The sequence below is a fragment of the Cervus canadensis genome, chromosome 11, assembly GCF_019320065.1.
Source record: "Cervus canadensis isolate Bull #8, Minnesota chromosome 11, ASM1932006v1, whole genome shotgun sequence".
Taxonomy (NCBI): domain Eukaryota; kingdom Metazoa; phylum Chordata; class Mammalia; order Artiodactyla; family Cervidae; genus Cervus; species Cervus canadensis.
The window spans coordinates 42,091,183-42,108,087 of NC_057396.1; the positions used below are offsets into that span (position 1 = coordinate 42,091,183).

A 16,905-nucleotide genomic window follows, 5' to 3' on the forward strand; every position below is an offset into this window, starting at 1 on the left:
TGAGTGATCCCAGAGAAGAGCTAGCCGGCAGCGGACCATCCCATCCCCCGCCAGGGGGAGGGGAAAGGGGCAAACTCGGCCCCAGAAAAGGCATTCCCTACCAAACGTCAAACAGGCTCCCAGTTTCTAACCAAAGACTTCCTGAGATTCTGGATGGTTGACATCCGCTGGGAGGGTCGCGGCTGAGGCAGGGACCTTGGAGGGGATAAGGCACACCGCACCCGGGGAGAGTGCACCCGTCAAGGTCCTGGCTGCCTGACCTGCTCAAAACGTAGGCGTTTTTGTGGAGTACCGAAAAACTGGAGCCGCACGCAAACGCAGGGCCCGCTCCCTACAGAGCAGCCTGGAGCCTGAGCAGTGTAGATGGGGGAAGCACACATGCCCGCCACTAGCGGGGGCAAAGCCAGTGTGGCCAGAACACTGGGAGTGCTCCCTACACACGCCGCTGACATTTGTCTGGAGTGCCCCTCCCTCCCCGCAGAAGGAGTGAACAAGCGAACCTAAACAAGAGATCACCTCTGCCCGGGTGTGTCAGGGCGGAAATTAGACACTGAAGAGACCAGCAAACAGAAGCCAAATAAACAAACGGAACCCCTTCAGAAGTGACCGCTGCAAGAGATTAAAAGCCCTGTAGGTAACACCGACTATACCGGAAGGGGCCTATAGATATCGAGAAGTGTGAGCTGGAACAAGGAGCTATCTGAAACTGAACTGAACCCACACTGACCACAACAGCTCCAGAGAAATTCCTAGATATATTTTTACTTTTTTTTTTTAATTAAAAAATTTTTTTTCCTTTTCTTTTTATTTTTTCTCTTTTATTTTCTTTTAAAATTCCCTGTTACTCCTCTATTACTCCTTAACTTTCATTTTCATATATTTTTACTATTTTTTTAATTAAAATTTTTTTCTTTTTTATTTTCTTTTAAAGTCCTCGATTACTCCTTAATTTTCCTTTTCACTTCACTATAATCTTGTAAAAAAAAAAAAGAGGCCCTATTTTTAAACCGAACTTCATATATATTTCTTAAATTTTTTGCTTTTGTTTTTAATATTGTATTTTTAACAGTCTAACCTCTACTCTAGATTTTTAATCTTTGTTTTTCAGTATTTGATATCAATTTTGGACATTTAAGAATCCAATATTCAGTACCCATTTTCACTCAGGAGTGTGTTGATTACTCTCTCCCACTTTTGACTCTCCGTTTTCTCCCACAGATCACCTCTATTTCCTCCCTCCCCCTTCTCTTCCCAATCCAATTCTGTGAATCTCTGTGGGTGTCTGGGCTACGGAGAACACTTAGGGAACAGAGAACTGCGTAGATCTCTCTCTCTCCTCTTGAGTCCCCCTTTTTCTCCTTCTGCTCATCTCTATCTCCCTCCTCCCTCTCCTCTTCTTCATGTAACTCTGTGGACCTCTCTGGGTGTCCTTCACGGTGGAGAATCTTTTCACCATTAACCTAGAAGTTTTATTATTAGTGCTGTATAGTTGGAGAAGTCTTGAGGCTACTGGAAGAATAAGACTGAAATCCAGAGGCAGGAGACTTAAGCCGAAAACCTGAGAACACCAGAAAACTCCTGACTGCAGGGAATATTAAGTAATAAGAGATCATCCAAAAGCCTCCATACCTACACTGAAACCAACCACCACCCAAGAGCCAATAAGTTCCAGAGCAAGACATACCATGCAAATTCTCCAACAACGCAGGAACATAGCCCTGAGCGTCAACATACAGGCTGCCCAAAGTCAAACCTAACACATAGACCCATCTCAAAACTCACTACTGGACACTCCATTGCACTCCAGAGAGAAGAAATCCAGTTCTGCGCACCAGAACACCGACGCCAGCTTCCCTAACCAGGATACCTTGACAAGCCAATCGTCCAACCCCACCCACTGGGTGAAACCTCCACAATAAAAAGGAACCACAGACCACCAGAATACAGAAAGCCCACTCCAGACACAGCAATCTAAGCCAGATGAAAACGCAGAGAAATACCCAGCAGGTAAAGGAACATGAAAAATGCCCACCAAGTCAAACAAAAGAGGAGGAGATAGGGAATCTACCTGAAAAAGAATTTAGAATAATGGTAATAAAAATGATCCAAAATCTTGAAAACAAAATGGAGTTACAGATAAATAGCCTGGAGACAAAGATTGAGAAGATGCAAGAAATGTTTAATAAGGACCTAGAAGAAATAAAAAAGAGTCAATTAAAAATGAATAATGCAATGAATGAGATCAAAAATACTCTGGAGGGAACCAACAGTAGAATAATGGAGACAGAAGATAGGATAAGTGAGGTAGAAGATAAAATGGTGGAAATAAATGAAGCAGAGAGGAAACAAGAAAAAAGAATCAAAAGAAATGAGGACAACCTCAGGGACCTCTGGGACAATGTGAAACGCCGCAACATTCGAATCATAGGAGTCCCAGAAGAAGAAGACAAAAAGAAAGGCCATGAGAAAATACTCGAGGAGATAATAGCTGAAAACTTCCCCAAAATGGGGAAGGAAATAGTTACACAGGTCCGAGAAACCCTGAGAGTCCCAAACAGGATAAACCCAAGGCGAAACACCCCAAGACACATATTAATCAAATTAACAAAGATGAAACACAAAGAACAAATATTAAAAGCAGCAAGGGAGAAACAACAAATAACACACAAAGGGATTCCCAATAGGATAACAGTTAATATATCAATAGAAACTCTTCAGGCCAGAAGGGAATGGCAGGACATACTTCAAGTAATGAAAGAGAAAAACCTAGAACCTAGATTACTGTACCCAGCAAGGATCTCATTCAGATATGAAGGAGAATTCAAAAGCTTTACAGACAAGCAAAAGCTGAGAGAATTCAGCACCACCAAACCAGCTCTTCAACAAATGCTAAAGGATCTTCTCTAGACAGGAAACACAGAAAGGTTGTATAAACACGAACCCAGAACAACAAAGTAAATGGCAACGGGACCATACCTATCAATAATTACCTTAAATGTAAATGGGTTGAATGCCCCAACCAAAAGACAAAGACTGGCTGAATGGGTACAAAAACAAGACCCCCTATATATGTTGTCTACAAGAGACCCACCTCAAAACAAGGGACACATACAGACTGAAAGTGAAGGGCTGGAAAAAAATATTTCACGCAAACGGAGACCAAAAGAAAGTAGGAGTCGCAATACTCATATCAGATAAAATAGACTAAAATAAAGGCTGTGAAAAGAGACAAAGAAGGACACTACATAATGATCAAAGAATCAATCCAAGAAGAAGATATAACAATTATAAATATATATGCACCCAACATATGAGCACTGCAATATGTAAGGCAAATGCTAACGAGTATGAAAGGAGAAATTAACAGTAACACAATAAAAGTGGGACACTTTAATACCCCACTCACAACTATGGATAGATCAACTAAACAGAAAATTAACAAGGAAACACAAACTTTAAATGACACAATGGACCAGCTAGACCTAATTGATATCTATAGGACATTTCACCCCAAAACAATCAATTTCACCTTTTTCTCAAGTGCACACGGAACCTTCTCCAGAATAGATCACATCCTGGGCCATAAATCTAGCCTTGGGAAATTCAAAAAAATTGACATCATTCCAGTCATCTTCTCTGACCACAGTGCAGTAAGATTAGATCTCAATTACAGGAAAAAAACTATTAAAAATTCAAACATATGGAGGCTAAATAACATGCTTCTGAATAACCAACAAATCATAGAAGAAATCAAAATATGCATAGAAATGAATGAAAATGAAAAGGCAACAACCCAAAACCTATGGGACACTGTAAAAGCAGTGCTAAGGGGAAGGTTCATAGCATTACAGGCTTACCTCAAGAAACAAGAAAAAAGTCAAATAAATAACCTAACTCTACACCTAAAGCAACTAGAGAAGGAAGAAATGAAGAACTCCAGGGTTAGTAGAAGGAAAGAAATCTTAAAAATTAGAGCAGAAATAAATACAAAAGAAACTAAAGATACCATAGCAAAAATCAACAAAGCTAAAAGCTGGTGTTTTGAAAAAAGAAACAAAATTGACAAACCGTTAGCAAGACTCATTAAGAAACAAAGGGAGAAGAACCAAATTAACAAAATTAGAAATGAAAATGGAGGGATCACAACAGACAACACTGAAATACAAAGGATCATAAGAGACTACTACCAGCAGCTCTATGCCAATAAAATGGACAACTTGGATGAAATGGACAAATTCTTAGAAAAGTATAACTTTCCAAAACTAAACCAGGAAGAAATAGAAGATCTTAACAGACCCATCACAAGCAAGGAAATCAAAACTGTAATCAAAAATCTTCCAGCAAACAAAATCCCCGGACCAGATGGCTTCACAGCTGAATTCTACCAAAAATTTAGAGAGGACCTAACACCTATCTTACTCAAACTCTTCCACAAAATTGCAGAAGAAGGCAAACTTCCAAACTCATCCTATGAGGCCACCATCACCCTAATTCCAAAACCAGACAAAGATGCCACAAAAAAAGAAAACTACAGGCCAATATCACTGATGAACATAGATGCAAAAATCCTTAACAAAATTCTAGCAAACAGAATCCAACAACATATTAAAAAAAATCATATATCATGACCAAGTGGGCTTTATCCCAGGAATGCAAGGATTCTTTAATATCCACAAATCAATCAATGTAATAAACCACATTAACAAATTGAAAGATAAAAAACCATATGATTATCTCAATAGATGCAGAAAAGCCTTTGACAAAATTCAACATCCATTTATGATTAAAACTTTCCAGAAAGCAGGAATAGAAGGAACATACCTCAGCATAACAAAAGCTATATATGACAAACCCACAGCAAGCATCACCCTCAATGGTGAAAAGTTGAAAGCATTTCCCCTAAAATCAGGAACAAGACCAGGGTGCCCACCCTCACCACTACTACTCAACATAGTTTTGGAAGTGTTGGCCACAGCAGTCAGAGCAGAAAAAGAAGTAAAAGGAAACCAGATAGGAAAAGAAGTGAAAATCTCACTGTTTGCAGATGACATGATCCTCTACATACAAAACCCTAAAGACTCTACCAGAAAATCACTAGAGCTAATCAATGAATATAGTAAAGTTGCAGGATATAAAATTAACACACAGAAATCCCTTGCATTCCTATACACTAACAATGAGAAAACAGAAAGAGAAATTAAGGAAACAATACCATTCACCATTGCAACAAAAAGAATAAAATACTTAGGAGTATATCTACCTAAAGAAACAAAAAACCTATACATAGAAAACTATAAAACACTGATGAAAGAAATCAAAGAGGACACAAACAGATGGAGAAATATACCGTGTTCATGGATTGGAAGAATCAATATTGTCAAAATGGCTATTCTACCCAAAGCAATCTATAGATTCAATGCAATCCCTATCAAGCTACCAACGGTATTTTCACAGAACTAGAACAAATAATTTCACAATTTGTATGGAAATACAAAAAACCTCGAATAGCCAAAGTAATCTTGAGAAAGAAGAATGGAACTGGAGGAATCAACCTGCCTGACTTCAGACTCTACTACAAAGCCACAGTCATCAAGACAGTATGGTACTGGCACAAAGACAGAAATATAGATCAATGGAACAGAATAGAAAGCCCAGAGATAAATCCACGAACCTATGGACACCTTATCTTTGACAAAGGAGGCAAGGATATACAATGGAAAAAAGACAACCTCTTTAACAAGTGGTGCTGGGAAAACTGGTCAACCACTTGTAAAAGAATGAAACTAGAACACTTTCTAACACCATACACAAAAATAAACACAAAATGGATTAAAGATCTAAATGTAAGACCAGAAACTATAAAACTCCTAGAGGAGAACATAGGCAAAACACTCTCTGACATAAATCACAGAAGGATCCTCTATGACCCACCTCCCAGAATACTGGAAATAAAAGCAAAAATAAACAAATGGGACCTAATGAAACTTAAAAGCCTTTGCACAACAAAGGAAACTATAAGCAAGGTGAAAAGACAGCCCTCAGAATGGAATAAAATAATAGCTAATGAAGCAACAGACAAAGGATTAATCTCAAAAATATACAAGCAACTCCTGCAGCTCAATTCCAGAAAAATAAATGACCCATTAAAAAAATGGGCCAAGAAACTAAAGACATTTCTCCAAAGAAGACATATAGATGGCTAACAAACATATGAAAAGATGCTCAACATCACTCATTATCAGAGAAATGCAAATCAAAACCACAGTGAGATACCATTACACGCCAGTCAGGATGGCTGCTATCCAAAAGTCAACAAGCAATAAATGCTGGAGAGGGTGTGGAGAAAAGGGAACCCTCTTACACTGCTGGTGGGAATGCAAACTAGTACAGCTGCTGTGGAGAACAGTGTGGAGATGTCTTAAAAAACTGGAAATAGAACTGCCATATGACCCAGCAATCCCACTTCTGGGCATACACACCGAGGAAACCAGATCTGAAAGAGACACGTGCACCCCAATGTTCATCGCAGCACTGTTTATAATAGCCAGGACATGGAAGCAACCTAGATGCCCGTCAGCAGACGAATGGATAAGGAAGCTGTGGTACATATACACCATGGAATATTACTCAGCCATTAAAAAGAATTCATTTGAATCAGTTCTAATGAGATGGATGAAACTGTAGCCTGTTATACAGAGTAAAGTAAGCCAGAAAGATAAAGATCAGTACAGTATACTAACACATATATATGGAATTTAGAAAGATGGTAACAATAACCCTATATGCAAACCAGAAAAAGAGACACAGATGTACAGAACAGACTTTTGGACTCTGTGGGAGAAGGCAAGGGTGGGATGTTTTCAGAGAACAGCATCGAAACATGTATATTATCAATGGTGAAACAGATCACCAGCCCAGGTTGGATGCATGAGACAAGTACTTGGGGCTGGTGCACTGGGAAGACCGAGAGGGATGGGGTGGGGAGGGAGGTGGGAGGGCGGATCGGGATGGGGAATACATGTAAATCCATGGCTGATTCATGTCAATGTATGGCAAAAACCACTACAATATTGTAAAGTAATTAGCCTCCAACTAATAAAAATAAATGGAAAAAAAATACAACAAACTACTGAATATAACAAAAGAGAAACAGACTCACAAACTAGTGGTTACCAGTGGGAAGAGGGAATAGGGGAGAGGCAATAAAGGGGTAGAGAATTAATAGGTAAAAACTATTATATATAAAATAAGCTACAATGATATATTATACAATAGAAGGAATATAGCCAATATTTTATAATGACTATAAATGGAGTATAATCTTATAAACTTGTGAATCACTATATTGGAAGGACTGATACTGAAGTTGAAGCTCCAATACTTTGGCCACCTGATGCAAAAAGTGGACTCACTGGAAAAGACCCTGATGCTGGGAAACATTGAGGGCAGGAAGAGAAGGGAGTGAGAGAGAATGAGATGGTTGGATGGTATCATCAACTCAATGCACATAGTTTGAGCAAACTCAGGGAGACAGTAATGGTCAGGGGAGCCTGGCATGCTGCAGTCCACAGGGTTGCAAAGAGTCAGACACAACTTAGGGACTACACAATAACATATCATAAACCTCCAACTTATATAATATTGTACATCAACTATACACAAATAAAAAATTTAAAGATAATTTTTCCTTATATGGGAGAGGATCAGCTATTCCACCTCCAATTTTCTATATTCTCACCTTCATCTTCAAGCATATCAATCACATCCTGTATGAGGCGCACCACTTCTTTGCTATTCTTCAGATGTTGTAAATTCACCCAAGTCCTGACTTCTTCAGGGAGAATTATCAGGAACTGCTCCAGCACCAATAACTCTAGAATCTGCTTCTTTGTATGAATTTCTGGTCTCAGCCACTGAAGACTGAGCTCCCAGAGTTGGCTCAGGGCTTCACGAGGCCCAGACACTTCCAAATACTGGAAATGACTGAATTTCTGACGAGAGGCCTCACAGTCATTTGTCTCCATGACTGGGATGGTTTCCTGCTGCCAAGACGTATTTGCTGTCAGGACCTCACTTTGTTCATGAGCCAGGTTATGAGGTTTTGAGATAGTCATCAGCTTGCTCAAAGGATGCATCTTCCTCCACAGGACTCCCCCTGCAGTTCAAATTTGTCTTACCAGAAGATTCCAATAATTCTCAGACTGGGGCTAAGCACTTGTGTACAATGTTTATATGCAGTGAGAAAAGTTCCAGGAGCTTCAGACACACAGCCAATATTCAGGTAACTGAGAAACTGAAAAAAAAAAAGACACAAATGAGATCTAGGTCAAAAAGTATATCCCCAGACTATAATAATTAAAAGCTTTCATTTGTTAGGATTTGCTATGAACCAGTCTGCAATGTGCAACAGGATGATCTTAGGCTCAACCCAATATTCAAGACTTACAAGTCTACCACAAGTCATATTTGGCAGCAGCTACTAAGAAGGCTACTAGACAGAAAACAAAGCTTGCTAGCAGAGGACTGAGGAACTAGAATTCTTCTTCATTGGGAGTTCTCACAGAGTATAGCTCAAGTGCAAGCAATGTGGCCCATGTAGGTTGGGCAGAAAGCATATTGACTGAAAGGTTCCTTCCACAGGACCAATATCTAACAACTCTACAAGTGAAGCTGTCAGAGCTCCCCAAAAGAGCATGCCTGATTATAAGAGTCACTGCAGCCAGAGAAGTTCAGATCCAACTTTCCATCTGGTTTACAGTTCTCCCAGTCCAGATGCAATTTACCATTCAGGAGTCATGTTTATTGTAAGCCGCTAGGCCAGTGGTTCTCAGGTGCAATTCTGCCAACACAGAAAATCTGGCAATGCCTGCAGACAGTTCTGGTTGTCACAAGTGGGGCTGTTACAGGCATCTAGTGGCTACAGCAGGGAAGCTGCTAAACACCCTGCAGTGCACATTAATCCCTTATAAAAAATAACTATCCAGCCCCAAATGTCAATAATTCTGAAGCTAAGAAACCCTGATATAGTCAATATATAGTGGCTAAGAGTACACACTCTGGAGTCGTAGACATGAGGTTAAATCCAGACTGTACTAGTTACTACATGTATGAACTTGAGCAAATTATTTAGCCAAAGTCTGAGTTTTCTCAACTGTAAATGCATGTAACAAAATCTGTCTGATTGAATTATAGGGATTAAAAGAACACTCAACTCACTTCTCGGCAGATAATAAGCTCTCAATAGATTATCATATATTATCATACACAACACAGATGTGTCTGCCTATAAGTATACCTTACAATCTGGCCAAAAGTTTATGCATAAAAGTATTTCCTGACCTCATTTACTGGCAATGCCCAACTGAATAGATCAATCAACAGTCAAGTAAGGATTAATAAACAAAGTAGGGGAAGGATATACGAAGGCCTTTGAAATGAGAGAGCGATAGAAGGAAAAATACAGAATGCTAGAGAGGACAAGGAAACATCTTAGAACACGACATTCCAGGAAAGAAAAAAGGAGTTTGGAAATAAGCAGAATCCATAAGACTAAAGGCAAAAGAAAACATGCTCCAGTTAATAGTTATTTTCCATGAAGGTAGAAATGAACAATTCTGATACTGATATACACTTGTGCTGGAACTGAATAATAAGTAAATGGCGTGCAGTTTCTGAGAGCCAGGTTTCTCAGTGTTTGAGTGGGAGTTTACAGATAACCGAGGGAAGGAGGCCAAACGATCCATGTGGTAACGAATTAGAGCTGGAGATATCAGTATGAACTTGTTTCGCTTAATACAGGTAAAGAAGGTTACATACAGAAATATTTACAGATATATCAATATATAGGGGTTAGTATACACACATATATTTCCTTGCTCTGCCATCAGAGTAGGCATAGAAGGAACACCTAGCTCCCAGATCTTGGTTTCTAAAACCATTCTTCAATAAAAGGAACCAGGGTTCCATGGACAAATGGATGATTTGAGGACTGGGGTAGGAAATATATAAGATGAGCATGGCACATCTTAAAATGCCAGAAAGGAGAGAAATGCTCAGAAACAAAACAAAACACATTTACTGGGGCGTGTCAAAGGCACACAGAAGCTAAGTGAAAGAGCTCCCAATGGTCAAAGCTGGAGCAGCATGAACAACTGAATGAAGTAATACTGGATTATAACCCAAACTATAAAATAAATACCTTTAAGCCACACTGATATACATGACTAAATCAATCAATAAATGTGGAAGAATACACAAATCTCCCATGAGAAGAATTCCAAATATTTATATACTCAGCCCTTCAGGAGGTAGAGCATAACTCTCCATTGAGTGTGGGCTCTTTGTAGTGATTTCCTTCCAAATGAGTACACTATGGAGAGGAAGAAAAGTACATTTATAGTGGAGAAAGGGCTTCCCTGGTGGCTCAGACGGTAAAGAATCTGCCTGCAACGCAGGCGACCTGTGTTCGATCCCTGGGTCAGAAAAATCCCCTGGAAAAGGGAATCACTACCCACTCCACTCTCCATTCTTGCCTGGAGAATTCCATGGGCAGAGGAGCCTGGTGGGCTATAGTCTCCGGGGTTGCAAACAATCAGACATGACTGAGCAACTAACACACACCCACATACACACACACACACATACAGGAGAAACCTCACAAATGCTACTTCAACCAGGTGATGATGGAAGGGTAATATCAATAGTGGTAAGTCACATTGATAGTATGTTCCCTTGAGACAATGTGGTGGAAATAGCACTTTTCTCTCTGTGATGTTCCTTCTCTAAACCCATAACTCCAATCTAATCATGAGAAAAATAATCACAAATTCTAAAAACGGGCTTCCTTTAAAATACCTGACCTATACTCCTCAAAATTGTAAAGGTCATTAAAGGCAAGTTTGAGAAACTGTTATAGCCAAGAAGCTTAAGGATATAAAACAAATAAACAGAATATGGCATCCTGGCTGGGACCACGGATCGGAAAAAAGATATTAGGTAAAAACTAAAGAAAAATGAATAGAGTACGGGCTTCAGTTAGTGTATTAATATTATTTCATTAATTGAAATATAATTAATTAAATAGTATTTCATTATCTCATTAATTGAAATAGGTGTACCATACTAATTTGTCACTAATAGAGGAAATGGTTTGGGTATATGGAAACTGTACTTTTCTGTAAATGTAAAATTGTTCTAAAACACAATCTTTATTAAAAAAATTAAGAAGACACTTGCCTGATGTCTACAGATTCAAAGGGATGTATTGTAACCAAAGAGAATTAAAAATCCTGTTGGTAAAACAGGAATGAGGTAAAAGTAAGTATCAAAGTAGATTAGCAGACTTAAAATCTTGGTTGGAAGCAGTAGAAAGCAGAAGTAACACTTCATTGAACCAATGATATGACAGAAAAGCCTAAAAGTGTCTCCCAAAATATGGAGGAGAAGGGAGAAAAAAATTTTCTGGTAAAAAATAAAATCATAGGGAAAAAAATTACAAATCAAAGTGATCCATGCACATGGCAAGAGGAAAAACAATCAAATGGCACATGAGAACTTCTATGAAAAAAACCAACCATTTTCTACCTTACCTTAATTTCTATGTCCAGATTTACTCCACAGAAATGTTTTTTTTTTTTTTTTTGAAAACTGATGAAAGCTTTTATGTTTTTTTCTTTGAGTTATGGGGGATTTCTTTCACTTGACTTTGAAGAATTTATTTTTATGAAGAAACAAAAAATGTTTCTACTAGTCACTTTAAATTTATAAAATTTAAATTCATAAATTTATAAACTTTAAATTTATTCCTTACTGATGGTTCTCTTCCGATAGCATTGTGCCTGTACAGTTAAAATATAATTTCAAATTTCTCTGAAGATTTTCCTGTTTCCTAAATTCCTTTTGATTCTGTGATCAAGGTTTTTAATCATCGTGGCTTTTAGACATCGAGTGTTCCCCAGTTTTCTGCTCATATTTAAGAATCAAGTGTTAGGTTGATTATTCTAGATTGTCATATGAATTTCTACTTCTTCTGTATCAGTAGACTGGTTTCCTAATGGGTATTTGCCCTGAATGGGAGACTTACCAAGAGTTATGTGAATATCTTGTCACCCTGCTTATTTAACTTAAATGCAGAGTATATCATGAGAAACTCTGGGCTGGATGAAGCACAAGCTGGAATCAAGATTGCCACAAGAAATATCAATAACCTCAGATATGCAGATGACATCACCCTTATGGCAGAAAGTGAAGAAGAACTAAAGAGCCTCTTGATGAAAGTGAAAGAGGAGAGTGAAAAAGTTGGCTTAAAACTCAACATTCAGAAACCTAAGATCATGGCATCTGGTCCCATCACTTCATGGCAAATACATGGGGAAACAATGACAGACTTTATTTTTGGGGGGGCTCCAAAATCACTGCAGATGGTGACTGCAGCCTTGAAATTAAAAGACGCTTGCTCCTTGGAAGAAAAGTTATGACCAACCTAGACAGCATATTAAAAAGCAGAGACATTACTTTGCCAACAAAGGTCTGTCTAGTCAAAGCTATGGTTTTTCCAGTAGTCATGTATGGATGTGAGTTGGACTAAAAAGAAGGCTGAGTGCCGAAGAATTGATGCTTTTGAACTGTGGTGTTGGAGAAGACTCTTGAGAGTCCCTTGGACAGCAAGGAGATCCAACCAGTCAATCCTCAAGGAAATCAGTCCTGAATATTCATTGGAAGGACTGGTGTTGAAGCTGAATACTTTGGCCACCTGATGCAAAGAACTGACTCATTTGAAAAGACCCTGATGCTGGGAAAGATTGAAGGCAGGAAGAGAAGGGGATGACAGAGGATGAGATGGTTGGATAGCATCACTGACTCAATGGACATGAGTTTGAGTAAACTCTGGGAGTTGGTGATGGACAGCGAGGCCTGGCATGCGGCAGTCCATGGGGTTACAAAGAGTCAGACACTACTGAGCAACTGAACAAAACTGAACTGATGTGAATATCAGTGAGACATACACATCGGCAAGCTTAGATTTAGGGTGAGAGGAGGAGCTGGCTGTCAAGCTATGGGCTCCCTACACAACAGAGTGAAAAGGTTTTACTATAAAAAAATGTCAACACCAAAGCTAAAAGTCTTCATTTTCCTCAGATGGTTTATTCAGTTTATTTAGGAAAGAACCTTTTGTGGGAGGAAGGTGCTGGAGCTAAACTGCTTCTCTATGCATGTGGAAAGAGGGCTGGGAGTTTGGGGAGATAACTGGAATAGATGTTTCACATGTAACCCTTCACTCAATCCCTATTTTCTATTTGACTTGGCTTGTCTGCTCCATTGAAGCAGCTTAAGAGTCACAGAGGCAGATGGGTTTCCACCTTCACTGTGGTCACCTCCTAGCGTATTCTAAGTGGTGGCCTTTGCTAAATTGTTTCTTTAAACCATATTTTCACTGTCTTGTAGAAATATTTGAAACCATTTATATACTCATTAAGATCCCCATTTAATGGGGACACAAGGCAAAGTGGATCAACTGAGGAAAGATTCTGAGATCCAACACAAACCTTCTCCAAACTTTAGGAATGTATGGGTTTATTAAAAAAAAAAAAAAAAAGAAGTTTCAAGTGCTAAAGAGGTATCACTCACTGAGTTTCAGCAGAAGAATGAACTATGGGCCCAGATACTTTAAGAATTAATAATATACAAGGAGAAAAAAGAAGAAAAAGTTCACAGATCACATGTTAAAAACAAAAACCAAGGGAGCATTAAAAAAAAAAAAAAAGTAGATTTAACAAACAAGAATATCCATTGTAATGATAAATGCACTGAGTAACAATTTAACTCAATTACATAAAAACTCAAGAGACATCCAAAAGAACTCCAAAGCTTAAAGGGATGATTAAAAAAAATAACAAGCAAATGTAAACAATAAAATAAGCAGGGATAAACTGAATTAAGATATACATTGAATTGAAAGCACAAATGAATGACATTAGACAAGGAGGAAACTTTTAAATGATTGAAGGCACAACTGATGACATTTTGACTACTACTCTCTGTATCAGATCACATAAGTGAAATATATTTAGAGCAAAACTTTCAGAAAACAAGAGATGTGATCAATAATAGCACAATATAAACAGGAGACTAAGACGACTTTTTTCAGTCCTTACCAAATAAAGTAAACTAAAATTAACAGCACAGTGGACATGAATATGCTTACTTTGATATACAAAACCAGATAGAATGTAATTTCTATTCAAGCACTCATGAGAATGCTTAAAAAAGCTGCTACTTATTAAGGTACCAAAACTCTTCAATAAACAAAAGGTAAACAAAAGTTGTACAAACTACATTTATTATCAGAATGAAAACTGGCTCTTAACACCATGTAGAAATAGAAAAAACAATCTCAACTATTTTGAAATTTAACTTTTGCTTCTAAAACACAACTCAAATTAAAAACACTTCAAACACTGCATTTCAAAATCTATATAGCACAGCTCAAGTTCTACTGTTAGGAAATAGTGAAGCTTTACATATATAATTAAACAAGAATGAGATGAACTACACATTCAACTCAAAGAGAGAAAAAGCATCAAAATACACTAGGGATTTATAGATTAAAAATTAATAAATTACTCAGTATAAATTATTATAGAGCTATGAGGCCAGGTTAGAGATGTTCAGGATGACATGCTGGCTCTTAAAGATTTCAAAGGAGGAACAGTCTGGATGATAAAAGGACCAAGGTACCGATGTGACTGCGAAGAGCTTAAGCGGTCTGTTTAAGGGAGGAGCAATGGACTCAAGCAATGGAGTCAAGAACTGTTGAAGTTTAAACTCTAAAGTACTAAACAGACACCTTTAAGGACGATGGTGTAGCTCAGGATGAGGAGTTAAGGCGCTAAGCCAGGACCTCTGAAGGACGGGCTCAGTAAGGCGCTGCTGCTGCTAAGTCGCTTCAGTCGTGTCCGACTCTGTGCGATCCCATAGAGGGCAGCCCACAGGACTCTGCCGTCCCTGGGATTCTCCAGGCAAGAGTACTGGAGTGGGGTGCCATTTCCTTCTCCAATGCATGAAAGTGAAAAGTGAAAGTGAAGTCGCCCAGTCGTGTCCGACTCAGCGACCCCATGGACTGCAGCCTACCAGGCTCCTCCGTCCATGGGATTCTCCAGGCAAGAGTACTGGAGTGGGGTGCCATTGCCTTCTCCCAGTAAGGCGCAGGTGACAGGAATTTGGAGAGTTAGATTAAATAGCCAGCTGACACCAGTTCAAATGATTTTACAGCATCAAGGAACTGGAACAGACGCTAATTACGGGGAATAGGTAGTATCTGTAAGAAGGGTTGTTTTTAATCGAATTCGTCATAGGCGAGCAATACCCCGAGGTAAGGAGAATCTTTCACCTTCAGGTAAGGAGACTCTTTCACCTCCGAGATTAGCTTGTAAAAAGGAGCATAAAGCAGTGTCTCAATAAGCATCTGAATAAAGAGAATGCTTACAAAAGCCACTACTTTATTAAGGTACCAAAAACTTCTTCAATAAACAAAAAGTAAACAAAAGTTGTACAAACCACGTTTATTACCAGAATGAAGACTAGATCTTAACACCAAGTAGAAATAGAAAAAACAGTCTCAACTACTTTGAAATTTAACTTTTGCTTCTAAAACACAACTCAAATTAAAAACACTTCAAACACTGCACAGAATCTACATAGCCCAGCTCCAGTTCTACTGTTAGGCAATGGCGAAGCCTTACATATATAAACAAACAGGAATGAGACGAATTACACAGTCAACTCAAAGTGAGAAAAATCAACAAAAAATACGGATTTATAGATTAGAAATTAATAAATTACTCATTATATTTACTACTAAATATAAAATTACTAAGTTACTTTTAGCGCGTGTCCAGGAATGACTGAGAAAGCAAGGCAAGTTGGAATGAATTTTTCCCCATTTTCTTTTCCAGTTAATCGATCCAATCACACTTGATCTGGAATCCACGAGTCACTCCAAAATCAAGCTGGGCAAGATATATTTACCAGGGTAAGCGCCTGGAGACCGCCCGCATCGCATCATTGAAGGGGAGACAGGGGATCTGGACGTGGAACCTAGCCTTGCGGTTTCCCACCCATGCCCTGCTTACTTCTCCTCTCCCATGCGCTGACTTCCTTCCACAGCCCAGGCCTCCACCCTTGTCAGGTCGCGCCCTCCTCCAGCGCCTCCAGCAGAAACTGCAGAGCGCAGAGCTGGAATCCCGGCAACTGCAAACAAGCCGAGGAGGCCCGTGCGCTCCGCGTGGATGCCCTCTAGCCGGATTCCCAATTCCACTCACCCGCCTCCTCACTGCCCGCTGAGCCGCGTGATGCCTGCAAGTACCGCTCCCAGCCAGGGCTGAGTTCAGTCACACCCAGGAGCCAGTTCAGAGGAGCCGCACAAGTCGCCGGCCCGGTAGGGGAAGGGAGCTTGCGTCGGTAATCACTCCAAAACTGAAGTACCGTGGGTCACACTTGACCCTTACTCGCCGGCGCCGGTTCCGTACCTCTTAAACTCCAGGAGCAGGCCGACACACCTGCGCAGGCTCACCAGGCTTGGCGGGAGCCCCCAGCAGCACCCGCGGCCCAAGTTTGTACAGTTGACCAGGGGGTGGGGCCTCTACCAGACCCGCCCCCTTCCCAGGCCCCTCCCACTTTGTAGGCTTGAGCCCAACTCTAATGGCTAGAACCGAGGACCACCCATAGGGTAGGTAGGAAAACTTCTTGTCAAACTTCTGTGGCTTCCTCCATCTACATCTAAAACTGGCCGAAATCTTTCTTACACATTTTCACTGCCCCACCTACCCATCTCCCCTTTCTCCCGGAGTCAAAAAGTAGACAGGAATTTGTATATACTCAAGATATGAGAAGGGGTAAGATTTAATT

The 16,905-nt window shown here is 39.6% G+C and overlaps 2 protein-coding genes across 2 annotated transcripts in view; both read right to left on the reverse strand.

Moving 5' to 3' along the window:
* The window catches only part of ZNF215 (zinc finger protein 215), a 54,772-nt gene extending 38,217 nt beyond the window's left edge, over positions 1-16,555 (reverse strand). Inside the window, exon 1 of the mRNA XM_043482518.1 lies at positions 16,320-16,555. The gene's annotated coding sequence lies outside the window, so the exon portion shown is untranslated. The remainder of the gene's footprint in view (positions 1-16,319) is intronic.
* The window catches only part of LOC122450272 (zinc finger protein 215-like), a 31,423-nt gene extending 14,823 nt beyond the window's left edge, over positions 1-16,600 (reverse strand). The window contains exons 1-2 of the mRNA XM_043482522.1: positions 16,527-16,600; positions 7,739-8,293 (exon numbers count right to left, since the gene is read on the reverse strand). Of these exons, the coding sequence (XP_043338457.1) occupies positions 7,739-8,135 (397 nt within the window). The 5' untranslated portion in view covers positions 8,136-8,293; positions 16,527-16,600. The remainder of the gene's footprint in view (positions 1-7,738; positions 8,294-16,526) is intronic.
* Positions 16,601-16,905: the final 305 nt, after the last annotated feature.